Source organism: Nicotiana tabacum, chromosome 8, assembly GCF_000715075.1.
Source record: "Nicotiana tabacum cultivar K326 chromosome 8, ASM71507v2, whole genome shotgun sequence".
Classification (NCBI taxonomy): domain Eukaryota; kingdom Viridiplantae; phylum Streptophyta; class Magnoliopsida; order Solanales; family Solanaceae; genus Nicotiana; species Nicotiana tabacum.
Genome location: NC_134087.1, coordinates 126,796,338 through 126,824,195, shown reverse-complemented (window position 1 = coordinate 126,824,195; position 27,858 = coordinate 126,796,338). Strand labels below are relative to the sequence as shown.

At 36.5% G+C, this 27,858-nt stretch overlaps 1 protein-coding gene, 2 long non-coding RNA genes and 1 other non-coding gene across 6 annotated transcripts; 2 read left to right on the top strand and 2 right to left on the bottom strand.

Moving 5' to 3' along the window:
- Window positions 1–1,204: 1,204 nt before the first annotated feature.
- Window positions 1,205–6,010, bottom strand: LOC107785854 (zinc finger CCCH domain-containing protein 67). Of its 3 annotated transcripts, none has more exons than XM_075219630.1 (6): window positions 5,354–6,009; window positions 4,327–4,395; window positions 3,065–3,184; window positions 2,713–2,988; window positions 1,982–2,254; window positions 1,205–1,655 (listed from the first exon to the last, which is right to left on the bottom strand). In XM_075219630.1, the coding sequence occupies exons 1-6, from the start codon at window positions 5,885–5,887 to the stop codon at window positions 1,452–1,454; spliced, it is 1,476 nt and encodes a 491-aa protein (XP_075075731.1). In that variant the 5' UTR covers window positions 5,888–6,009; the 3' UTR covers window positions 1,205–1,451. The 3 variants fall into 3 exon arrangements, with proteins under 3 accessions (XP_075075731.1, XP_016462729.1, XP_075075732.1); XM_016607243.2 differs by having other exon boundaries at window positions 1,205–1,650; window positions 5,354–6,008; XM_075219631.1 differs by lacking the exon at window positions 4,327–4,395 and having other exon boundaries at window positions 5,354–6,010.
- Window positions 6,011–16,262: 10,252 nt separating this feature from the next.
- LOC107785855 (uncharacterized) lies at window positions 16,263–17,197 on the top strand. The gene is made up of 2 exons (XR_001647977.2): window positions 16,263–16,532; window positions 16,704–17,197. It is a non-coding gene; the product is annotated as an uncharacterized LOC107785855 (long non-coding RNA).
- Window positions 17,198–18,436: 1,239 nt separating this feature from the next.
- LOC142163632 (small nucleolar RNA R71) lies at window positions 18,437–18,541 on the bottom strand. Its single transcript, XR_012694578.1, has one exon. It is a non-coding gene; the product is annotated as a small nucleolar RNA R71 (small nucleolar RNA).
- Window positions 18,542–23,851: 5,310 nt separating this feature from the next.
- Window positions 23,852–25,896, top strand: LOC142163617 (uncharacterized). The gene is made up of 2 exons (XR_012694563.1): window positions 23,852–24,142; window positions 25,612–25,896. It is a non-coding gene; the product is annotated as an uncharacterized LOC142163617 (long non-coding RNA).
- Window positions 25,897–27,858: the final 1,962 nt, after the last annotated feature.

Here is a 27,858-nt window from a genome sequence, read left to right as displayed (position 1 = left end):
TAAACCCAAACATTTAGCTAGTGATCAACCAACTCCGAAGTACCTGGATCTGCACAAAAATATGCAGAAAGCGTAGCATGAGTACTCCATAGCGGTACCAAGTACGTATCAAGACTAACCTCAATAAAGTAGTGACGAGGGACAATCAAGACACTTACTAGACTAATTAACTTGTACAAGTATGAATGTGAAACTAACAGGAAAACAATGTCAATTTAAAGCTAAGCATGGTAAAGTCAACAAAAACAATACTAGCAATAAAGCGCTAGAAACAACGATTAGCAACAGGGGACAAACATGTAAGAATACCATAGAGTAAGCTGAACATAATTTAAGTATGGTAAAATAGGGACCCGTAAAATGTGACTAAGAGGTGAAATACCTCAGGAAAATCTTTGAACCAACAAGCTTAATATCATATGAGCTACAAACATTGCAGTTACGTCTCAATCCCAAACTAGCAGGGATCAACTATATTAATCCTTAATTCATGTTCTAGGTTAAGCTATACTGAAGTGCCAACAAGCTTAATATCATATGGAGCTACAAACATTGACAGATACGTCTCAATCCCAAACTAGTAGGGATCAACTATATTAATCCTTAATTCATGTTCTAGGTTAAGCTGTACAGAAGTACCAACAAGCTTAATAACATATGGAGCTACAAACACTGGCAGATGTCTCAATCCCAAACTAGCAGGGATCAACTATATTAATCCTCAATTCATGTTCTAGGTTAAGCTGCACAGGAAGTACCAACAAGGTTAATAACATATGGAGCTACAAACACTAGCAGATGCCTCAATCCCAAACTAGCAGGGATCAACTATATTAATCCTTAATTCATGTTCTAGGTTAAGCTGTACAGAAGTTTAACACTTCAGATACGTCTCAATCCCAAACTAGCAGGGATCAACTATATTAATCCTTAATTCATGTTCTAGGTTAAGTTGCACTGAAGTACCAACAAGTTTAATATCATATGGAACTACAAACACTAGCAGATACGTCTCAATCCCAAACTAGCAGGGATAACTACATTAATCATTATCTATGTCACTTCATGTAACTTGCCTAGTCTCACTCCAATATTCAAAAATTTAGGTTATCTAAGACGAGAAGTTTTTAAAATTTTCTACATGCGTATAAATCTCTCTAAAGACTCCTACAGCGGAAAAGGCAAATGAAAACTTTGATCGATATTCAAGGGGAGAAAAGGGGTTGCATATCCTGATTAAGTTAATGTTGCTAGTGATGTACTGCTGCATCAACATCCATATAACCTCATCTAATCTAAAAACATGCATATGGATAATATACAAAATCCTATTTGGATAATATAAAACATAAGCAAGACTATCTCTATAGAGTTTCAAGTCAGAGAAAATGGAAACGCCCTGTGGTTTCTATTCTGTACTCTGGATGAAGTGGATGCAAAAACTTGTTAGACTAGTTAGAGAGCCACTTCCGTTTCCTTTCCTCGCCACCTAGAGCCATATGAGGTAGCAGAGTTGCCGAATGGAGGCTGATCAAAGACAGACCCAATAGAAGAAGCTGAGTTGTCATAATGTTCTGGATGGCCAAACTTACAAGCAGGTCCAAACTTGCAAATCCCATAACGGCTGTAGAATGAACAGACAGCTTGATCCTACACTTATAAAACACAATGAAATAAATCACAAGTTCACTACTATTTGGTTCATAATTGAGATTAACTGTTAGAATATACAAAATAAAAAAGAAGAGCCTTTTTATCTTGGCCAAGTACTGTTATGTCAACAGACAACCTTGAACAAACATCGCTGTAAGGAATTAAGAAGTGTTCCTTGAAGAAATTGCTTGTGCAGAGTCAGAGAGAATTCAGATATTAAAAGTGTTCTCAGACCCCAGCTAAATATCTTATTGACATAAGCCTAAAAAACTATTAATTTCTAAGAAATACCAACACGCATTTATATCTAGACAGAAGAAAAACTTACAGGTCTTAGTGGCAGGCCCTTGTCATTGAGAGCACTCATGTTTGTCTTAGATGTTTGATTCTTTCGATGGTGAAATTTGCAGTTAGATCTATATTTACAGTCTCCTGTTTTAATAAAGTAACTGCAATCAGGTTGACCTGGCCGTTCAGGGTATTCTTCAACAAGCCATGGCTGTTGAGCTCGGGTATAGAAGTTTGTCTTAGTTGCTGGATCCTTTCTTATAAATTCTGGAGGTGTAGGGAGGCTCTTCCCTGAGGTTGGATAGACTGGGGCCTGAATCACCAAAAACAAACAAATCAGAGGAAACTTATTAAACAATTTGCAAACATTCTACTAAAAAAGTAATATGATTACAAAACTAAGACAGATAAAGGATTATAAACCTCACTCAAAGTCAAAGAGCACATGACATCATAGAAAATCTTTTCTTTGTAGTGTATTTAACATATGTCCAAAACTCAGCTAGTTTCTTGAACCAAGACAGAATGACATGGCACATGGCTTGACTAACCGCTATTCTGTCACTTCAATAAGCTAAAAATATACTAGTATAATCCCTTCTCTTACATGTTAAATTTGCAGGGAATAGAAGTAACAGGATCAATAAATTCTGAATCTAAGAAAATACGGATTAACTGAAGCACTAAAGACACGATGACCCAACTTGCAGGACAAACCATAAACAGCAATTGTTTCATAAACAAGGCAGTTAAATTAAATAACAAAATTACCAGATATCCATTCCATTGAGGACTTAGAAGAGGAATGCCTTGACTTGCTGGATATACCACTGGTACAAAAGAAGCTGTCTCATTCAATGCTCTTGGCGAAGACCAGGAAGACCCTGCTGGGTAGGGAGCACTTTTTACTGGAGCAGATCCACCGTTGTTGTATCCGGAAGAAGGATCACCTCCAGCCACTGTAGATGGATCAGGATGATGAAACCTGCAATTGGATCCATACTTGCAGGAGCCAGTGCGCATATAGTAGGGGCAATCCTTCTCTCCCTGAAATGAAGACAAATCCCTTAAAAGCATAATTCTCAAATTCAAAAAGGTTGTGAATGACAGAAAGGAGCAATACCGGCCGAATTGGAAGGCCAAGAAAGTTAATATTCAGAACAGGTGAGATCGCACCCTTTCTCCTACTATGATAATATTTACAGGTATTTCCATACTTGCACCCTCCTTCTGTCAGGTAATACTGCAAGAAAATCAGTGGAAAAAGCAAAAAATTTAGCAAAACTAAAGATGCTATCTTCAATACATGTTGAAAGTTTGAGTACTTAACAAAAACAACGATGCTACCTTGCTATATGCAGCCAAAAGTAATGGAAAATTCATTACCCCTTTCGATATAGAACCTTTAAAAGTGAAGGGAATGCCTAGAAATACCTACTAACAAAAAGGAAGACCTCCCATGCATCACAGGTGGGGAACTTCTCCCTTAGCAATTACCTTGATTTTAAAACACTATGGTCATAACATTTACTTTCTCATACTACAACCTATTACAGCTTACACACTGGCTCCACTTGATGTGCCTCAACAGCTACTTTGGGAAAGAATTGTTACATGCTTTAACCAGGGCTCAAAATAATTAAAACAAGCAACACAGATAGAAATCCTAGGAGCAGTTCATATTAATCAAGTACTTTATCAAATAAAGACATATTCTAAGAGTCAATTCTAAGTGGCAAATGGAGATATCTCCAAAGATGGTCATTCTACATATTTACGTGCTAACTAGTTTTGCTTATAAATTGTTTTTATCTTTGTATGCAAGTTAGAATAAGTTATTATCTAAAGTCATTATGTTCAAACTATATTAACTATGACATTTTGCTATGTTCTCTTCATCATCTCATGAGGAGCAGGCAATAAAACACAAGTTTTTAAATAAATATGTTAAATCCTACTTATCGATAATGCACCCTTACTATTCTAAGCCAAACTAGTTCACTAACCCAATAATGTCAGATTGTATTAGTCATGCAGCCAAATCACCAGACATAGATAGATCAAGATGACTATCCATACAAAAAAAGTATGTAAGACCTGATTTTTAACATAAATCGTCTCTCAAGCTTGATTATTATTCACAATCGGGCATCACCTAATGTGTCTTTGGAATATATTAAATGGTAGACAATAGATGCACGTAAATAAACAAGTTTATCACTGGATATCAAAGAGGCTCTATTTTAAAAAACAATAACATTAATGTTTACATTATGATACTCAATATTCAACATCAAACCAAATTATTCCCAAAAAGAGCAAGCATAGAAGAAACAAGGATTTTCTTCCTCTATCCTGTTTCTCAACTATGATAAATTCCATAACCTTGCATTCAATCTGCCCTGCTCTTTCCTCGCTTTCGTCCTTTTGCTTGCCCTTCTCCATCGCCCATTGCTGAAGAAGTCACAAATGAACTCAATAACGTAATCATCACCAAATATTTTTAACATATAACCAAAATATTGTTTTTTGATACGGTAAGTAAATAACATCTAACGTAAGCATATGACTAGTAAATGCGAGAAAGACCACCACAAAGATCAACATAATCTCCAGACAACCATCCTACTAAATCAGACAAAATTCTAATCCTACTCATCCTCTCACATAGATGTCAACTAAAAGCCATTAGAATACCACACATTTCAATGCGTAATTTATCATGTCCCATAATTAATTATGAAGTAGAAATCTGTTAGCTTGCACGCCGAATTCTATCATTACTTCAGAAGTGCAATAACAACCACGATCAACCTCGAAATAGTAGGTGTCGGCCATATGAATCCTCATATCCACTTGGCACCATTTGGGCCCACTTCATTCCCATTACTCCATGTGCACGAGAAACAAATTTAGTAAACCTGTAATTTTACAAACAAATAAGTACAACACCACAATCCTCTATTTTTTTACGACTGAGAATCCTCAAGGGCCAGTACCGCAGGGTTTGAAATTAGGTGAATAATGAGCCCGCCCCTTTATCTTTCTCCACTTAAATACCATGCTTTTGTCAGCAGCGGGTATAAACCCAACATCACCTAGCCTAATTCACACATCAAATGCTGCATTCTTAATACTAGACATCCTCTACTATTAACATCCACCCACAGCACTCATTTTATTCAACAAATATCATTAACTCAATCCATAAAACATAGAATAAGCATAGATAAACAACTTCAAAATCAACAACAACAAATCCAATAAAGCCACACAAGTGGGGTCTGGGGAGTTAGTGTATACGCAGATCCTACCTTATCTGTTTCCGGTAGACCCTTGGAACAGAAAAGGGAAAACAACTTCAAAATCAATCAAAAAAAAGGAGACCCACTTCAAACCCATCACGTCATACCTGATTTCGTCTTCGGGAAGGGTGATTAAACTTGCAATTCAATCCGTATTTACACGTCCCTGTTTTCATATAATAAGCACAATCTGCAGCATCGGGTCTCAACGGGTAATTCAACCCCTTCCTATTCCCCTTAAATCCCCATTGCTTCGAGCCCGTCACATCACTGTTCTCATTTTCCACGTCGTTCTCATTTTCATATCCATTTTCACTCCAAGTATAGTCACCACCTCCATAATAATTATCTCCGCACTCATTTTCAGATTTTTCTCTTCCATTCTCTTCATGATTTTCTCCTTGTGATCTCTCTTCGATATAAGCCTGGTTCAAGACTAGACCCTGAAGCTCTTTGCAGATGAATTGCAACGCTATCTCATCGTCATCGTCGTTTTCCACAGCGTCAGGTAGATTCTGAGGAGGGTTTTGAACACTGGGATCCGATGAAAACAAAGGTTGAGGATCAAGCCCTACGTCTTGTTTTTCAAGTGTAGAGTCATTTAGATTTTGAATGCGTTGTTGTGATTCAATGGCTTTCATTGTTGCACCTCTACAGTTCAAACTGTAAAACCCTGATTCTGCATTTTCTGCAGAGTGAGTGAGGGAGAAGCGGACAGTAGCCAAAATCAGTCAATCAAAATCAGTGGCGATTGTGACCCCTTCACTTATTTATAACCTTTTTTTTTCTTTTCTTTTTCTTTTTCAATGTTCTTTTTGCTTTTTCTTTTTATGATTTCATGCTTTGCTTGGAGATTTTAATGAATAGTTCATGTATATGAGGGAAAAATATAATCTCAAAAAAGCTATTTTTAATCTTAGCATCTTTATTACATTAATGACACGTGATTGGGACTCACTTGAACATGGCAGAGTTCAAACGTCTCTAGCCATAAAATAACACTATATATACAAAATTAATACTCCTCCGTTTCAATTTATGTGAACTTATTTCCTTTTTAGTCCATGCCAAAAAGAATGACCTCTTTTCCTATTTGAAAACAATTTACTTTTATGCAATGATTTATAGCCACACAAAATATACGTGCTTTATTTTACATCACAAGTTCAAAAGTCTTCTCTCTTTTCTTAAATTTCGTGCCCAATCAAATGGGTTCACATAAATTGAAACGGAGGGAGTAATTTTTTATGTATCTATAGTAGTTGTTGAATTCCCTTTAACTTATGGTTTCATCTTGTTAATAACAATTCTGGCTTGGCCACTGCATTTGAAATATTAAAAAAAAAAAAAAAGAACTCCCACCACTAATCGAGTTTGTAGAACGCAATAAAGCTATCCCCTCGCTTGTCTTCTCACAATAATGGTTACTCTTCAAATTTTAGAACGATCATTATATCATATCGGATCTTTTTTTCGAAAAGGAAATTTTCATATTTAGAAATCATATTAAAACACAAGTTGTATTCTCATAATGAATTGAAAAAAATGTAAAAAGCTGTATTCAAAATCTTGTTTGACCTTCTGATATAGTAACAACGTTATATTTTAATTGAGAAGAAATTTTGTATACTACCAAGAAAATGGAGCAACAAGTTGGCTTATGGCTTCACACGACTGCGTGGTTCTCTATAGGCCAATTTGCAATTGTGTCCACCTTCACTTAATTTTTATTTCACGCGGATGAACTTTCTCACGGATATATGCCCCCTTTGTTTTTTTTTAATCATAAAAGATTACTGAACTTCATTACTACGTTGCAAAAGATACAGTGGGCAATGTGCTCTGGGCACCAGTGATGGCTGATGTTACAGGAGTATCTACTACTGACCTATGATCCATAGTTGGATCAGTACAAAAACTACTTACTGCGGCAATGCTAGGATCCATAGAAGGATTAGCACAAAAACTAGCTGTAGTGTTTCTTGAGGGGAGAGCAGAGATCATGCCTGTGCATGGATTTACATTGTGGGGAGTAGGGGGTGTAACAAAAACGCAAGAGTTTACAAGTCTCCATCTCTCTGGGTCTGCTTTGTCCGACTGGAAGTCTTGATAGACCAAAGGTGGTGGCGCATCAAAAAGTTGTATGCCGCTGCTGCATGCTAATTGGGTACCATAATTTGCTAGACCATCAGCTACCATATTTGCCTCCCTGTATGCATGCTGGAGAAGAGGATCACCCAACTATCTGAGCAGCAACCTGCAGTCATTAATCAAGTTAGTGCAGTGAGGATTATTTGTATGGATTAATGTGATTACCTCTTTGGCATCAAGATTAATCTCCGCTGGGTAGTAACCATGCTAAAGTAATGCTGTTAGCTCCATCTGTATGCTAGTGCCAAACTCTATAGGTTATGAATACCCTAATATCCCGTTCCCATAAGAGGATCTTATGACCCCTCCTATTCCATTTAACTCTGAAGTCCTAGAAGCCGTTCCATCGGTGTTTAATTTGTAGTAGTTGTGGGGGTGGTGAATTCCATTTGATGTAGAGAGGTGTGGGTTGTGTATTCCTATGTAACCGCGATACGACGAAGTGTAACTCCACAACTCTATTAATAATTTGTAAGTAGGGAACATGAGTAGAGCGTTGATGAAAAAGATTTTGGTTACGTTGGAGCCATCCAAACAACGTTTTTTTGCAACTTCTAATATAGTAAAAACAGATATAAAAAAGGTATACATACCCAATGTTTATATTTATTGTATTAGTTCACTAAAATTAAGTTGAGAATATGTAACTAATTATGATTAAGTAAAATATTTATGAGAATATTCATCTAATTTTTTATTAAGTTAGTTATGGAGGATCGGCAAATTTTTTCGACAAAAAGTATAAGCCAAAAATGGAACTGCTCCTCTTGTTTATGACTTCTCCGATCCACAATAAGTAACAAATTTGCCTTGGGCACACCCCTTAAGAAAATACTAAATTCTAAACAAAAATAATTATTGTGACTAAACTACCATTAATTAAATGTTGCAGTATAACTTAATGTGAGGAGTAAAAGACTTTTTAGGAATACGTACATAAGGGTAATTTTGGAAAAATAAATTAAATTTTTTCTTGATTATATAAATATACATTTATTTTGGACCAAAATAAAAAAGTAAATTGGTCACTTAGAAAGGGAGGGAATATTCTTTTATTCTTTTTCTAAAATTAATATCTTCTAATGAATAGATGAACCACTAACTATTAATACAAAAAAAAAAAAGTCAAATGCTGTCCCAGGGCAATGAAAATCGCGTGTACGTTAAGCTCAAGCAAGTGGTAAGTTTTCAACCTCTGGTCTAATTGAATGTGGTTTGAAAAATGAACTAATATTTGAAAAGGATCGATAGGTAGATAATAAATGTAAACTCAGCAGGGTTGCAAACACCAAGTCCGAAACCAAAATGGTAAATTTTTGGACTTAAAACACGTTTCTACAATTTTTTTTTTAAAAAGAATGTTATTTTTCTATGTAAAACGCAGTATTATACAGCGCTTTACTTTAACGGAATTTCGTTTTACTTTAACAGAATTTTAGCCGTTAAAGTAAAGTACAATAGTGCAGTATTATACTGCGTTTTACTATAGCGCAGTATTCTTGCCTCTCTCTGCTGATTTGTGGGTTATGGCGGAACGACTTTGAACTCTAAACTGCTCATTTTAGCACATTTCTTTCACTTGGGTCTTGCTTGTTTCCCTGGTTGGATTGTGTATTTCTAAACAATGGCAACTGCTGTGCATTTTAGCAGCTGTGAGAGAAGGAGGAGAGGAGCAGTTAGAGTAACTTTGTTCTTGCTTTATTTCTGTGGTTCTGTAATCTCGCTATTTAGGGGATTTAAATTTTTAAGACACTTCAAAATTTATATAAATTTTTAAGACAAAAATATTAAGAATGGGGTAGAAGGTACACTTTTGTTATTAAAATTAATGATATAATTTTTAAAACCCCCAAAGTTTTTTTATTTACAAAAACATCCCCCTCCTACTCCACCCCGATGGATGTTTCAAACATCCCAGGGATGTTTCAAACTTCACGGGAGATGTTTTATTTATCCCGATGGATATTTCAAAAATCACGAGAGATGTTTCAAAAGTCACGAGGTTGTTTCAAACATCCTGATGGATGTTTCAAACAACCCGGGAGATATTTCAAACATCTCGATAGATGTTTCAAACAACTCTAGAGATGTTTCAAACATCCCGGGATATGTTTCAAACAGCATCCCCCTCCTACTCCACCCCGATGGATGTTTCAAACATCCTGAGGATGTTTCAAACTTCACGGGGAAATGTTTCATTTATCCCGATGGATATTTCAAAAATCATGAGAGATGTTTCAAAAGTCACGGGTTGTTTCAAACATCCTGATGGATGTTTCAACAACCCAGAAAATATTTCAAACATCCCGATGGATGTTTCAAACAGCTTGAGAAATGTTTCAAACATCCCAGGATATGTTTCAAACATCACGAAGAGGATCCCGGGATATGTTTCAAACATCCCGGCAACAAGCTCCCAAGTACCACTCATATGTAAAGCAGACATCTCGTCAATCATAGCCTCTCGCCATCCTGGATGAGACAATGCTTCACCTGTAGACTTATGGATGGAAACAGAGGATAAAGAAGATATAAAAGCATAATAGGGTGATGATAAACGATGATAACTTAAACCGACATAATGAGGATTAGGATTAAGTGTGGTCTGTATACCTTTTCCGAAGTGCAATCGGTGTACTAGGAAGAGACAAGTCCGCAGTAGGAGTATGGTCAGGTGCAGGACTTGAATCAGCTATTCTGATGCTGGGCGCGGATGACGATGATAAGTCAAGAGTGGTGTTCCTGTGGATGAGGCTCTAGGAGGAGCCACACTAGACTCCCCAACGGTTGAAATGAGTAAGACTTCTTTGGCAGAAGGTGAAGGAGGAGCTATAGTGAACTCTTCAAAGGTCGGTATAGGTAAGACCTCAGATATATCGAGGTGGTCAGAAGAGGTAAAGAAAGGTTTAGACTCAAAAAATGTGACGTCAGCTGACATAAAGTACCTATGAAGATCAGGTGAGTAACAACGATATCCCTTCTGAACACGACAATAACAAGGAAGATCCACTTGAGAGCACGAGGAGCTAACTTATGTTTCCTAGAGGCTAAGTTATGAACGAAACAAGTGTTCCCAAAAAACACGAGGGGGAAGAGAGTATAAGGGTGACTGGAGAAACAATACCGAATACGGAATCTGATTCTGGATGGGAGATGAAGGCATCCGATTAACCAAATAATAAGTTGTGAGAACTGCATCGCCCCAAAATGCAACAGAACATGAGATTCAATGAGAAGTGTGCAAGCAGTCTCAATGAGGTGCCTATTCTTTCTCTCTGCAACCCTATTTTGCTGAGGGGTATAAGGACGAGGTCTGATGAATAATTCCTTGAGAAGTCATAAACTGCTGAAATTGAGAGGATAAATATTCTAAGGCATTATCACTGCTAAAAGTGCGAATAGAAACACCAAATTGATTTTTGATTTCAGCACAAAAATTGTGGAATATACTCAAAACGATCTTTCATTAAGAAAAGCCAAATACATCTTGAATAATCATCAACGAAACTAACAAAATAAAGGGCCCCATATATAATAATGAACTAAAGAAAAAACAGACTCTGCATGACTCTCAATACTACGAGGAAAGGAGGCTCGGGTATTTTTCCCGAGCTGACACGACTTACAATCTAATGTAGATAAACTAGACCAACTAGGCACTATCTTCTGAAGCTTGGATAAACTTGGATGTCCTAAACATCTGTGAATTAGGTCTGGAAGATCTGTAACTAGACATGCCTTGGAGGAATTGAGCGAGTTAAGGTAGTAAAGGCCTTCTGATTCAATCCATGTTCCAATTGTCTGTCCTGTACTGCGGTCCTGTATAATAAATGAATCATCAATAAAATATATACCACAATGGAGGTAACGAGTCAAACGACTAACAGATGCAAGACTAAAAGGACAACCAGGACATAAAGAATGGAATCTAGAGTGACAGAGGGTAGGGGATTAGCTTGTCCAACTCCTTTTGCTTTAGTTTGAGACTCATTGGCTAAAGTAATAGTTGGAAGAGACTGTGAATACACAATATTTGACAAAAGGGATTTATTACAGAGATATGATCAGAGGCACTTGAGTCCACAACCCATGGTCAAAGAGTACTAGATTGGGAAATACAAGCAAAAGAATTACCAGCAACAGAAGTATCAGTCTGAGCAACAGAGGCTACTTGTGGAGATGTCTGCTTACTTGCTCAATACTGAAGGAACTCATTATATTCCCCTTCAAATAAAGAAAATCCTTGGTTACATGTAGTCTCGGTCTGAGTAACTTAAGTATTTTTGGGTGGGCGACCATGTAAAGAATAGCACACATCACGAGTGTGTCCAAGTTTATGACAATAAGAGCACTTGGGTCTAGATCTTCCAAAGCGACCTCCTCCTCGTCTATTCTCCATAGTATGAGATGCCTTATTGTCCACTGTCTGGGATGCGAGAACAGACGAGTCAAGTGTCTGTGATGAGATCATTGGGTGACTTGGTACTGCAACAAGGCGAAGTAATTGAGAGAATAATTCATCAACTATGGGGACAGTCGGACTAGCCAAAATCTGATCGCGTACTGAGTCAAGATCATTAGGAAGTCCAGCAAGAGTAAGAACTAGAAACATCTTTTGTCGCTACTCTTGCTGCTTTTCAACACTAGCAGAAACTGGCATCAACTTCTCAAATTCCTCCATGACTGCCTGTACTTATCCCAAGTAAGTAGACATATCTAATTCATATTTCTTTAAATTTGTCATCCGTGATATCACATCATAGAAACGAGATATGTCATTAGTGTATAAAGTGAGAGCTTTTTCCCAAACCAAATAACTTGTCTGGAATGGACGAAACAAGGGCATCAACTTAGAATCAATAGATCGCCACAAAATACTGTATAATTGAGCATCGATCTTCTCCCAAAGTGCTTTGGTCTTTTCATCTCCCTCGCTAGACTTCGTGATTAAATGATCTTGAACACCCTGACCTTTACACCACAACTCGACAGACGAAGCCCAAGCTAAGTAGTTTGAACTTTCTATTAAAAGTTTTGAGGTAATCATAACACCAAAACTGCTAGATCCCGGATTTTTAGACCCGAAAGCATCGACTCCCAAAGACATCATTGGATTGAAGTGAGGTCTATAAAATTTTCACCAAATAACAGAAAGAATCAATTGAAAACTCGCTGAAAAAGATGAAGGAGACATGTTTTTTGCCGGAAAATTACTGTAGCTACCGAAAAAATCAGTGTAGTCGCCAGAAAAAACTCAAAGTGGTCAGAATCAAACTAAACATCATGGGTGGGGTCGGAATTGGTAGACGAACCAACTTTTCTGAAGAAACTTTTTCAAAAAATAACCGGAAGTTGTTGTACGAGCTAGCGCGTGAGCTCACACGCATGAGCTTCTGGTGGCGCATGGGGGCGTGTGGGGAGGCTGCTGTCGAAGATTTTTCTGGGATTTGGTCGCCGGACAGTGGTGACTCATGTGGTAGTGTTGGATTTTGCACAACACTGACAGAGATAATGCAGACGCAAACAACCTTGAAAAAGTTGCCGGAAAAAGGATTCCGGTGACTGATTTCTCTTTCCGAAATCGCTGGAATTTATGCACAGCTCTCTCACAATTGCTCTGATACCATGAGAGTATGCACGGAAGAAAATATGATATTATTCACATATATTAACAATGACAATGATATATATATATATATATATACACTATTATTATAATAAAAGCACGAATAATAATATTGGTATACGAAAATATTCTTGAATAATTGAAGTTTAATTCTACTGGTGAAGGCCATAATTGTCATTACAATGAAGAGTTCTATTAAAATAGGGAGTTATCCGACTAAAACATAAAGTTTATAAAGAGTCCATATCAAATTGCGCGTTATTGTTACCTTAGAAACATTAAGCCAACAAATTCAAGAGCCACTATTTGTTTAATTTTATTAAAACGAACCACTTTTATCAAGTACTCCTATTTCAAATGAAAATACGTCTAATAAAGTATGTATTTTCAAATAAGAACTAGGACTATCATCTATCAAAAGGAATCAGATAGATTTTCAAACACAGTTAATAAAAAAAAGACCAATTCTGAGCTTTTACTGTCAATGATTTTCTTTGCTTTCATAGTAATTTGCAAACCACAAGGCTATAGAAAGTACAATTGTATGATGAGTAATATACAAAATGTTACCAAATTATACCATAGACGGCAATCGTGAACCGCAAAGAATTTGGTACTCGCTTGATTCGAAAATGAAATATGTAATGCAAGACAAACGTAAATTTCATTGTCTATTAGAATATGCAATTTTATCTATTATTAAATTTTTATAGTCTAAAAAAATTATATACAAAACTATCCTCAAAATATTGATCAATTGTTATTGAATGTCGAATAAAAATTTTATATTTAAACTTACCTAATTTTAAAAATTCAACTAAAATTGTGCCTAACTTTGGTGAATCAGCAATGTACTAAATTCAAAATTAGTCATATCCTGTTCCAAATGTAAGATTTCTATATTTTTTACATTAACTATATTGCTACTGTAACGACCCGACCGGTTGTTTCATGAGTTAATGTTCCGTTATCTCCATTTTTGCTTCTTATTGCCTTGTTCAGCTGTATTTTGTGTTATCAGGTTGGTTGGCTTGGGTTCAGAGAGGTTTTGGTAAGGTTTGAGACACTTAGCCTCTTTTGAGGAAGCTTAAGTTGGAAAAGTCAATCGGATGTTGACTTATGTGTTAAAGGGCTCGGATGTGAGTTCCGATGGTTCAGATATCTTCGGGAGGTGATTTGGGACTTAGGAGCGTGATCAGAATGTATTTTGGAGGTACGGAGTAGATTTAGGCTTGAATTGACGAAATTAGAATTTTGGCGTTTTCCGGTTGATAGGCGAGATTTTTAAATAGGGGTCGGAATGGAATTTCGGAAGTTGGAGTAGGTCCGTTGTGTTATTTGTGATGCATGTGCAAAATTTTAGGCCATTCAGACGTGGTATGTATAGACTCGTGGAAGGATAAGGATTCCGTTGATGTGATTTTAATCGAATTTCGAGACGTGGGCCAAGGGGTCGGGTTGAACCAAATTCGGGATTTTTAGTATAATTTGATTAATTTCGCATGGGCTTCGTCCCTTTAGCATATTCTAATGTTATGATTCTGATTTTGGGTAGATTCGGCGCAGGTTGAGGCCGAGGGGAGAGGCAAAGGCGTCGTAGAGTAGTAATTTATCCGGTTTGAGGTAACCATTGTAAATCTAGAACTGAGGATACAAAACTCCGGTATTTTGTATCATTTTGATAAATGAGGTGACCCACATGTTAGGTGACGAGCGTGTGTCGCGTGCACTGGTAGGGATTGTGACTTGGTCCGTCCCGTAGCGGCTATTAAGCTGCGTACTTGATTTTAAGTCTTATAATATCCCGTATTTTAGAAATTTATACTGTATTATGGGTTGTATTCCATGTTTGGGGCCTTGTGCCGAAATGTTGAGACCCTTAGGGGCATTTTTACTGTTTTTCCTCACTCTATTTGTTTAAAAGCAGATTCTCAGTCATGTTTTACCTGTTTATTGTTTAAAACTGGTTTTATCACTCTACTTCTTAAAATGTGAGAACTTTTCGGACTGAGTTCCCTGATTTCTACTGTTATGCCCGAGTGACTGTGAGGTTAATGACTGAGAGAGGTTGAGGACCAAATGGTGAGGATTATATATATTATGGATCGGGCTGCATGCCGCAGTAATATTATATGTATATATTATGGATCGGGCTGCACGCCGCAGCAATACTTATATGGATCGGGCTGCATGCCGCAACAATATATATATTGGATTGGGCTGCGTGCCGCAGCGTTGTTGATACCCAATTTTGTCCTACCTTTCTTCTGATTAATTTTCTAGTGCTCCCTAGTCATTAATAATTTCATGCCCTATCTTAATTATTTGTTACCTTTTATTATTATTATTGTTATAGTTATTGAAGTGATTAGTCAATTATTATTATTATTATTATTATTATTATTATTATTATTATTATTATTATTATTATTATTATTATTATTATTATTATTATTATTATTATTATTATTATTATTATTATTATTATTATTATTATATGCATATACCTTAGTTTTATACACATTATATATATATATTAGTTTAATATATAAATATATATGTGATGTACATAAAATACACATTATATAACACAACATATATAGTACTATACACATATTTTTTTAGAGTTTCGTAGAGTTTTTGAAAGACATGTTTATTTTTTTTATGGTTGCAATTTTAAAATGGTCATAGTTAAAAGATTTTGAAGTATCAAGAATAATTTATAGTGGATATAAATTTCAATCAAATCGTGCCAATCAGTTTGTGTAATTAGCACGATGGACTATTTTCAAGTTGTTTGCAAATACGTGATTTTAATTTTAATCCATACACCTCTACCACTTCTTTAAGTCTTCGAATTCCCTTAAAGGAAGAAAGTTATTGAAAATAATCATGAATTTTGGGAGAGATTCAACAATTAATTAGGAGTGATATTTGGCCAAAGGGAGGGGAAAGTTCCATTTTGTGGGGAGAAAGAATTTCATATTTGGATAAGTTTATTACTCAACGTAATTTTATTTTTAAAAGATATGATATATTAGTTTTACTGCTACAAATATGTTATATTTACTTATTATTATTATTTATTTATGAAATTTTTATAGAGTCCAAGTTATTAAGATATGAGAGCAAAATTAAATTAATTGGAAGAAGGAAAATGCCATGGTTTTCGGCCCAAGCAAAGCCTTTACATCACCACCTTTCAGCAGTCCATCACTTCTCAATAGCCCAATAACAGATCCAACAGCCCAGCTTTTCCATAACCTAAATCTCCTAACCTCTCTCTATCTCCCTCAAAACAGACGCCCCACTCCCTTCTCCATTTTCAGAAAACTTCCAGGCTCTTATATCTTTCAAGTAGAGGAATGACGCACCATTTTTGTGCAAAAAGGTCTCTCTACTCTCATTATGTATCTAAATATTCCAAAGGATATTCCTTTTCCTCTTTTTTGTTTGTGCTTGACAACTTCGAAATCAAATTGAAGCAGACCACAGCCTCGCCAATTCGGGTAAGGACTGAAACAAATCACGCCTTTTTGACCAAATCACGTGATGTCTGCTGATGTTTAGCTTAAAGCATATATATTTCTATATATATAGCCTCATAATTTACTTTTGTTTCATGAATTTGGGATGTTAAATGCTATGTTTATATTAATTTGAAGTATTTCTACTTGTAGGAATGATTCAGGAGCAATTGGGGGCGAAACACGCAAGATTTAACAAAACCGGGAAAAATGCCATTTGGGCGCCACAAGCAGCGCCTGGCGCCACCTGTGGCGCTGAAAACAGTGTTGGTAAATTGGGCAGTGCCCTGGTGGGCGCCGGGCTGGATGCCAGTGACGTGAATCTTCTCCAAATTCGCCCGGGGCAAGGTTATTTCGGCCCTAGACCTACCCAACACGTATAAAAGCAAGAGAAAACCTATTTTTTGAAGGGGGAGATGCCACTTTGGAGGAAGATACACACGGGATCGTGAGGAAGCGGAGAATTCTCAGTTTTCTTCATCTTTTTCAAGTATTTCCAATTGATTCAACACGTATGCAATTGTTTTGATTACATCATGAGTGGCTAAACACCCATTGTTCTGGGGTTGTGATTTAGCCATGAATATTGTTGTTTGATATTAGCTTGACATTGATTATAATTCACCAATATATGGTTGTTTCTTCTATTCTGTGATTAATTGCTTAATTGTTTGGCCAGCAGTTAGGTTCTATTTACTATCTATGCTATGCTTGGGAAAGTCGTGTTTAGATTAGAGAAGAATTGAAGAGAGCACGATTTTAACCCTTAGGGGGAGCGGATTTGTGGTTAGGATAGGAATATACCTAGTCACCGTGCTTAATTAAATATCGTAATCTTAATGCATTCTTAATAGATTGATTTCATAGGAATATAGGCCTTAATCTATTGAGAATAGGTGAGTAGTACTTCGGGAGAAGGCTATGAGAGCATTTATCGATTAATTAGCAATCATGAGTGAATTATATGAAATGGAGAGTTAATTAGAACACAATACGAATGGTGAATCGATCAAAACCTTAGAATACTTGTCTCTACTGAATACACAACAATCAACTCGTTACTTGATAATTTAGTTATTATTTAGAATCGTAGTATAATATAATCATATTACTGGACTTTGATTTTAGCTGGATTGAATAACAATTTTAGTGATTTAGTGAGTAGTTTATACAAGTCTCTGTGGGTTCGACACTCAACTTATCATTATATTACTTATCGACCACGTATATTTACGTGTGCGTTTGGGAGTAACAAGTTTTTGGCGCCGTTGCCGGGGACTTGAATATAAACTACTTTCTAGTTTTTGCTTTAATTGTTTATTTTGTCTAGTCTAACGTTACTCGATTGTTGCTCTAATCTCAGAAACTTTGATTGAGTGCGTAAGGTCAGAAGCCAGGACAGACTCAACGGCTTTGACCCCGAACCTGAGAAAACATTTCACAGGAGGTTGAGGGAAGCAAGGGATACAAACAATATTCAAGCACTCATTCAATTTCCTGTGAACATGGCAGAGGAGTAACATATGGCTGTTCAGGAGGTAGCAATGCCCAATATTGCTAATGTTACCTCCAGCATAGTGAATCCTAGAATCACTGGGCACTTTGAGCTGAAACAGAGCATGATCCAGCTACTTCATGCAAACGGGCAATTTATGGGTCTTCCAAACGAGGATCCACAATAGCATATTCTGAACTTCTTGGAGATTAGTGATACTTATATCACTAACGGGGTCACTCCAGATTATGTGAGGCTCACACTTTTTCCATTCTCTCTGTTGGGCGAAGCTAAGCGATGGCTAAAGGTAGAACCAGCTAATTCCATTACATCATGGAATGATTTGGCAAGAAAATTTCTGGCAAGGTTCTTCCCTTCAGGCAAAACTACAAAGATCAAAAGTGAGATAGTTGCCTTCAAACAGAAAGCAGGAGAATTTTTATACTCAGCTTGGGAAAGGTTCAAGGGGCTACTCAGAGACTGTCCTCATCACAATCAGATGAATGAAGTGTTAGTTCACACCTTCATAGAAGAGCTCCATCCCCAAACAAAAATTGTAGTCGATGATGTAGTTGGAGGTTAAATATTGGAGAAAAGCTTTGATGAAATTTATGCGTTATTGAACAAATTTTCCAAAAGCAATCCGAATTTTCAAGGAGATATGGGTAGGAACATGGTACAAAAATCACCAGGGGTTCTTGAATTAGATGTTGTCTCAGCATTGTCAGCATAGGTCTCTACGCTGACCAACCAAGTCAATCAGATGATCATGATCATTAACAAGCAACAAGCCTAGCCAGTGCAACAAGTTCAAATATTTTGTGAAGTATGTGGAGAAGGTCACATGAGCAATCTATGCCCAGCAAATCTAGAATCTGTATATTTTGTGGGTAATGCAAATCGAGGCCAAACAAATCAGTATGGGGAAACTTACAATCCCAATTAGAGGAATCACCCAAACTTCTCTTGGGGTGGAAATCAAGGCAATCAGAATCAATACCGGCCTCAAGCACCTCAACAATAATCCAGACCACCTCAGGCTGAACAACAAGCTAGCCTTGAGGAGATGATGAAGAAATTGATGGCCGACCAGCAAGCCCTAAATCAAAAATTAATAGCAGATCAACAAAATTTCAATCAGAAATTAATAGCAGATCAACAAACTTTCAATCAGAAAATAATGGCTGATCAGCAGGCTCAAGCCACAACACTGAGAAATTTGGAGCACCACGTGGGCCAACTTGCCAGAGCCCAAAATACCAGACCAATAGGGGATCTTCCTAGTGATACTGAGCCCAATCCTAAAGCTTAAGTCAATGCGGTTACCTTGAGAAATGGAAGAGCATTAGAAGAAGTTCCAAAGAAAAAGAAGAATATAGCTCATCCCGAAGGAGAATTAGTTCCCAAGCCAGTTGAGGGGAATGAGAAAAATGATAAAGGACCTGAGCTAGTAATTGAGACTAGGCCACCACCTCTGTTTCCACAAAGACTGCAGAAGAAAAAAGATGATGCTAAGTACAAGAAATTCCTAGATATTTTGAGCCAAGTGAGTGTGAATTTGCCTTTGGTGGAAATTTTGCAAGAAGTGCCTAAGTATGCAAGGTATCTCAGAGATATTGTGGCAAACAAACGAAGACATGCAGAGTTCGAAACAGTTGCACTTACTGAAGAGTGCAGTGCTAGAGTTTAGAGTAAACTTCCTCCTAAGTTGAAGGATCCTGGGAGTTTCATAATTTCTTTGTCTCTTGGAAAACAAGAAGTTGGTAGAGCACTATGTGATTTAGGGGCTAGTATAAATTTGATGCCATCCTCTTTGTTCAAACAACTCGGATTGGGGGTGCTTAGACCTACTACAATCACTTTACAGTTAGCAGATAGGTCACTAGTCATGCCAGAAGGAATTATTGAGGATGTGGTAATTCGAGTGGAAAAGTTTATTCTTCCTGCTGATTTTATTGTTCTTGATTACGAGGCAGATGATGAAGTGCCCATTATTTTGGGGAAACCATTCTTAGCTACTAGTGGAGCAATTATTGATGTGAGGGCATGGAAGTTAAAAATGAGAGTTGACGATGAGGAGGTCACTTTTAATGTGTACAAGGCACTTAAGCTCCCTAAGCATTATGAGGACTTGTGCATGATTACTGTGGTCGAATCGAAGGGAATAGAGCAGAGTCAGCATATGAATTATAGTGTTCCAGATGGGACAACTGAGTTAAAGGAGGTGGTGTTTCCAGCTGAGCGTGTAAAGATGATTGAGAAAAGAGCCAGAGATGAAAGAGGAGACCTTCTGAGAGCATGCAAAAAGGCTAGACTTCATGGGAGAAAGAAGAAGAGAGAGTGCCCAGCCTGAGCAGAGTAGCAGAGTCGTGCCACGACTACAAATAAGGCGCTTGTTGGGAGGCAACTCAACCTGTATATCTTTTATGTATTGATTATTTTTTTAGTGTCAAGTTTTTGTGTTGTTTTTATTTTGCAGAGTAGGGGAAGTCTGAGTACCCAAAGTTGAAGTTGAGGAGCATGTTTGAGCTTAAGTGTGGGGTTGTCCCGACCTTTAATATTGAGGATCATGTCCGAGCTAGGCCCGATGAGGGTCTCAGGGAGTATTTCTCGCCCTTGTTTTAATATTTTTCTCTATGATCATGTATCGAGGACTATGCATAATATACGTGTGGGGTAGGGAAACTACTTTCTGAAGTGTAATTGTATAAAACTATTTTTTTATTTAGTTTTTCTTTTAGAACTCGTAGACATAGTCTAGGTTAAAAAATAAAAAAAAAATAAAAACAAAAATTGAAAAAAAAATTAGAATTAGAAAAAGTTCAGATTTTTCCCGACGATGTATCTTTTGGACAAGTTCTTAAGGGATAAAGTCCGATTAAAAACACCAAAAAGATTTTTTGTTTTTTAGGATAGTTAGGTAGTATCCCTTGGTTTTTCTTTGGGCGCCGGTTCTTTTCCAAGGGTGTAGCTCGAATCGGGTACTTTTTTTTTAGGAGTAGTTTAGGAAGAAACTGAGTCGCTCTGAGATATTCATTGACATGGTTGATGCTGGCACATTAGGCTATGACATACATTCTGTTTTTTCGTGTATTTGATTTGAATTGTGAAGCCTAAGTAAAGTAAATAGCCTATTTGGTGACGCACTTTTTTTCAGTTGTTTGACTCGTATGCCACATAATGTAATATTGCTTAAATTTCTCAATTATGTGTGCTTGCTTGACTTGAGAGTTGAACAGAACCGTCTTGATTGAGTCATGTGCAATGTGTGTGTGAGGATTTGTGATTTTCTGTGCTATCTTGTGTAGTCTAGAACTTGCCGTGTGTTAATTGAAGCGAAATTGTAAGTTGTGCTAATCTAGGAGATGACGTAGGCATTTTCTTGCTTGATCATGGATGTGCTTGTCACATAAAAGTAAAATTTTCCGTTGCTAGCCCTTTGAGACTATAGATCTTTCTTTTGGCACCCACATTACAAGCCATACCCCTATTTTGTTCTTAATTGGATATTAATTGAACCTTTACCTCCTAAGGCACTTAGTCGCTAAAAGAAGTAAGGTTAGAGATTGGAGAGTAGCTTTTGAGTGGAACCATGGAAGGGCCTGTTGGTGCACTAAAGTTGAAATCAAAAGACACTAGCTAATGAACCTTAATGTATGGAGTGTGTGAAAAGAAAAAAAAAAAGAAAGAAAAAATGAGAGTTCAAATAATGTAGAAAAACACATACGCCTCCAATTCTTATTGATTTGTGCTAGTGGAATTATAGAAGTGCTTAATTGAAAAGAGGGCTATGTTGCATATGGTGTGTGGCAAGTAAATTGTTTGAGAAGAATATGTGCTTGAATTGTAAATGTAGTGTATTAAAGTGCTTAGGAGGGTTAGCCACTGTTTCTAAATATATCATACCCGTCCCTTAGCCTACATTACAACCTTAAAGTCCAAATTGATCCTAGATTTGGCTAGCTTAAATTAGTAGAGATATACACTATGGGCAAGCTTATGGTACGACCACGGGATGCATATGGACTCTTTGTGAGAGTGAGCGAATTTTGTTCAATTGTGTGATGTCCTTAATCTACATTCAAAAGCATATTTGAATGTGTGGACCAATTTATATTCACTCTTTTTGTTTGTTGGTGAGGGCACATGATCTCATGAATGATTGGTAATATTGTAAACTTTCTTGTTGGGTAAGTGCATGAATTGAGGGTGCTTAGTGGTTGCAAGTCGACTTTTGAGGTTGGGTGGTGACAAATAGGCTGTTGGAATTGATTGAATTGAAGGGTTATACTTGGGCATGCTTAAACGGGAAGAATGTGAATTTTTGTGCATTCATGCTTGTATGCCGGTATTGATCATAGTCAAGGGTATAGTGTGTGGTTAAAATTTAAGGTGCTCCTCTATAATTGATACTTGTACGTAGTTGAAGGGTAGTAGATTGTCCCATTGCTCGAGGACGAGCAAGAGTCGAAGTGTAGGGTGTTGATGTTTAGCTTAAAGCATATATATATTTCTATGTATATCGCCTCATATTTTACGTTTGTTTCGTAAATTTGGGATGTTAAATGCTATGATTTATATTAATTTGAAGTGTTTCTACTTGTAGGAATGATTCGGGAGCAATTGGGGGCGAAACACGTAAAATTTGAGCTAAAAGGAACAAAACCGGGAAAAATGCCATTTGGGCGCCACAGGCAACACCTGGCGCAACCTGTGGCGCTGAAAACAGTGTTGGCAAATTGGGCATCGCCCTGGTGGGCGCCGGGATGGACGCCAGTGATGTGAATATTCTCCAAATTCGTCCGGGACAAGGTTATTTCGGCCCTAGACCTACCCAACACGTATAAAAGCAGGAGAAAACCTATTTTTTGAAGGGGGAGACGCCACTTTGGAGGAAGATATACACGGGATCGTGAGGAAGAGGAGAATTCTCAGTTTTATTCATCTTTTTCTAGAATTTCCAATTGATTCAACACTTATGCAATTGTTTTGATTACATCATGAGTGGCTAAAAACCCATTGTTCTGGGGTTGTGATTTAGCCATGAATATTGTTGTTTGATATTAACTTGACCTTGATTATAATTCACCAATATATGGTTGTTTCTTCTATTCTGTGATTAATTGCTTAATTGTCTGGCCAACAATTAGGTTCTATTTACTATCTATGCTATGCTTGGGAAAGCCATGTTTAGATTGGAGAAGAATTGAAGAGAGCACGATCTTAACCCTTAGGGGAAGCGGATGTGTGGTTAGAATAGGAATATACCTAGTCACCGTGCTTAATTAAATATCGTAATCTTAATGCGTTCTTAATAGATTGATTTTATAGGAATATATGTATTAATCTATTGAGAATAGGTGAGTAGTACTTCGGGAGAAGGCTATGAGAGCATTTATAGATTAATTAGCAACCATGAGTGAATTATATGAAAGGGAGAGTTAATTAGAACACAATACGAATGGTGAATCGATCACAACCCTGGAATACTTGTCTCTACTGAATACACAACAATCAACTCGTTACTTGATAATTTAGTTATTATTTAGAATCATAGTATAATATAATCATATTACTGGACTTTGGTTTAGCTGGATTGAATAACAATTTTAGTGATTTAGTGAGTAGTTTATACAAGTCTCTGTGGGTTCGACACTCAACTTATCATTATATTACTTGTTGACCATGTATACTTGCGTGTGCGTTTGGGAGCAACATCTGCAAAGTCCGTCCAAGAAAGATCAACGATCAAATTTAAAACGTTCATTTTGAATGAAAAATCAAAAATCAAGAATCCCGCCCAACTAACCCTAGAGAGCCCTAATCCATCTCCAATAAATACCAAACTTGGTGGAGATTTTCAGCAACTTTTGAACCCACAACCTTTTTTACATTCTTCTCCGAGCCTCCTTCTCTGATTTCTTACTCATTGGAGCCACGCTTTAAGGGCTCATTATGGTCACCCCCTACTGGTCTCGTTTAACCGAACTAGAGGCCGCGGCGTAATCGTTTTGGAATTTGATGATCGTTCGAGGTTGCAGAGTAGAGGCCGGAGATAGTAGACCTTGGCGCGATCTCAGTTCCTGTACCGCAAAAGGTCAGTTTTTCCTTCTAAGTTTTAGTCTCTCTTTATTTTTATTAAGTATAAAGTCGTTGTTTTCTTATCCAGTAGAATCATGTGCTAGTCCCCTTTTGTTCTGTTATAGAAGTTCATGGTTCAATTACTTTCTTTGTGTAAATCATGTATACAGAAATTTGTTTGGTTCACACATGAAGCATATTCATAAGATGCCGCTATTTTCATACTAATTAGGAATTAAAAAAGGTTCACGTTAAAACTTAATCTCAATAACTAGTTTAATCCCTATCAATCTCTGTCCGATTCAATATCATTAAAAGAGGAGTAGATCCGAAGCCTTAAGAGCACCAGGGTCACTGTTCCAATAAAAGTTAGATCTAAACCTGCTATTCTGTATTTATTACTTTAAGTAACATATTAGAAATCATGATTTAGAGTTTATTTGTGTGTAGACATTATGTCTTTAAGGAAATTAGTTTCTGGGCGTGAGGTATTTGCATTATGACTGATAATGTTCCATAAAAATGCTAGTTGTTTTTTGTGTTAAAAGTTACCATGTGTTTTATCATTTATAAATGTTGTAGAAGTTTTATCGTGTTTTTTTTCTTTCTATTTTTTAGTTCTTATGCAGCAGAGATTCATGCCTTAAATTCTACCAGAATCATGACTATAGTAACCTATTGCCTTGCATAGATATGTGAAAAGGCAACATGCTCTCTAGCTGTTAGGATTCATTACAAGTTTGAACCTTTAGATGGAAGCCATGTTCATCTACTGTGTGTATATAAAAAATATCTCATTTTAGTTCGTGATTAAAAACTATTTCCTAAAAAAAAAACCTTATTTTAACCATAGATTGATTTTGCGTACATTTTGAGAAATCATATTTTCAAGAAAAGGGTAGTATCAATTTGAAATATATGTGTACATGCATAAGATATTCATATAGACTATTAAAGTATCTGTTAGAATCCATGCTAATAGACAAACTGTAGCTTCATATGATATTATGTTATGATTACATGTGGTTTATGATCTTGTCAAATGACTGGTTTATGTGGTAGAATAGCATTAAGTCTTGTTAAGCATTTGTCTTATTTGAGGTAGTGTTAGTTTAAGTTAGAAAGAAAACCTTCAGCTATTTTGTTGTATAACTTGTCTAATAGTTTATTGTTTACCAGAAGTATATTCTAAAACTCTAACCTATGTCAGTTTAATCACCTGGATATAAATATTTATATAGGTTTATGTAGGAACTTACTGTTGAAAACCTTTTCTCTAAGGCTTGATGCTAAAAGTTTTGTTTGGAATTCTATTGTCTGATATAAAAAAAACCTGCAAGCCTAAAAGGGTTTTGACAATATGAAAGCTAATTTGGGTTTTACAAAAGATTTTCTGTGATTATTCTACTCATTTCGAACACTATATGTTTAAGACTATTTTTACTAATCTTTATTCTCTATTTTTTCTTTGCATGTACACTTCAGAGTGACCTGGAGTCTTAACGCAAGACTCTTCCTACCCACATAGAGTTATCACAAACTATCTTCTTTAATCGCATCGGACAAGAAGAAAACAAGCAAATTTGCTTGGGGTCGCCTATGGCGGCTTTCATTATTCTTTACTTACTTTGTCTAAATTTCGTTAGTTTATGTGATTTGGTTTTCTGTGGAGTTTGTTTTATTATTGATGATTAATTTTATCGTGTAAATTTATAACCGTTATTCTGGCCAAATATCTTACTAATCAAAAAACTTCTAAGAATTCAATCACTTGGAATATTGGTCCATTCTCTAGAGACATAAAGAAGGCAATGAAACTTTCTTGTGCTTGACAACATGGCTTTTGAATTGAATTTTGCAGATTTCTTTTTTTTTTTCTTTAAATAAATAATTTCAACAACTTCTTGACCTTAATAAAGTTTGATGACAAACAAAAATAGTTTTCTTTTTATTGCGGTTAGTGACAGGTTTTTAAAAAAAATGATCGTTTGCTTCCAAATTTATATATGCACATATTAATTAGCTTTTAACTTCTTTTGTTTTTTTACTTAATAATATTTTCAAGTTTAAACTACTCAATTATAAGTTATTGTCTTGTAATACCTTAAATGTTTTCGATAAATTATTTAATACTTATTAACCTAAGTTCGGCCGGTTAATCGTTATTAACGGATTTTAAAAGGTGTTTTAAAACCTTCCTTTTAAAATATTTAAAACCCTTATTTAGAATCTTTATGTTAAGACAATATGAAAGAGTTTGACTTAAGCTTTAAAAATAGGTGTCCTAATTCACCTTAGAATTAATTAGGTGGCCACTCTTTTAAGAATTAATTCAACCTCAAAATCGCTAATATGTTATACTCTAATTTGACCCGTGTTAAAATGGGGTATAATAGCTTCGCGACTCTGCTGGGGAATTTAGATTTTAAACCATAACAAACTTAGGTTAATAAAAATGGCTTTTGTATTTTGTGAATGTTTTTATTTGTTGCCTTATTTGAAAATGTGCTACTCCTTATAAAATGTGATTACTATCTTTTATAAACTGTCATTCCGTTTTCACTTCCTCCACTTTTGGAAAATTCACACTGAGCACACACCTAGCGGTTACGCAGTTTGCGGCCGTGCACTTTTTCAAAAAATACTTTTTAGGGGAAAGTTTGTGGGTAAGTCGATCAGCGGTGCAATCGACAGTCACAACTTTCCACTCTCAAGTTGTCTACTTGGGAAAAGACCAGTCTAGAAAACCCACTCTTAGCCGACCTAGGATAGAGCTAAACCAAATTCCTTCTTAGGGGCATGCATCACGCAACCTTAGGAGGATTAATACCCTAGGTGTATTAAGTCCATTAGTTAGCCTTATCCAAATTTCCAAGCAGGTTTATAACCCCGAGTGACACCTATTCATCCTTTATGTGCATTATTTGAAAGATAAACACACTGATTATGTGGACCATTTACTCCTAAAAAGGGAAAACGGGTAGGATTAACCTTTTCTGTAATGCAAGAAATCATGAATCAAGTTGTTTACCCAAAGATTGGCATGGTGTTGGACATCCCTCCCAAACTAAAGGCATGGTGGAGAAACTTAGGAGAGAATGCACAGTCCAAAGTATGAAAGAAGCTGGGTCACCTACCGTTACTTATAGAAGTCACATCATGTAGGGAAATAATTGAAGCATCAGTCACCTTTTGGGATGAAGAAAGAGCCGTATTCAGATTTGGGGAAAATGAGATGACACCATTGTTAGAAGAGATTGGAGGCTTCAATTAATAGAGAATGTGAGTTTGTTATGGAAAGGCAGACATTCTTGGCAAAGCGCTGGCATGATTATTCCAAAAAATCCCTCAACAAAAGAGTTCCTTGAAAAGTTTAGTTTTGAGAAAGAAATTGGGCTAGAGCATTTGAAAGAATCCAAGATACCCCTAGACTATCTGTTCGACATCTTTGGATGTTCAGATGCTTTTCTACGACATCGAGAGGTGTTCTCCTCACATGCTTCTTGGAGTGAAAAGAGGGTATTCGTTTTTTTGGTTTGTTTCCTCGGGCTCCTAGTATTTCCCCGAGGAGCAAAACAAGAGATTCACAACCGACTTGTCATGGTTGCTGATGCATTATTTAATGGCATTGATGGAAAGCCATATACCATAGTGTCGATGGTTGTTGCAGATATATACCGAGCTTTGGTCCTTTGCAAGAAGGGATTTAAACATTTTAAGGGATGTAATTTG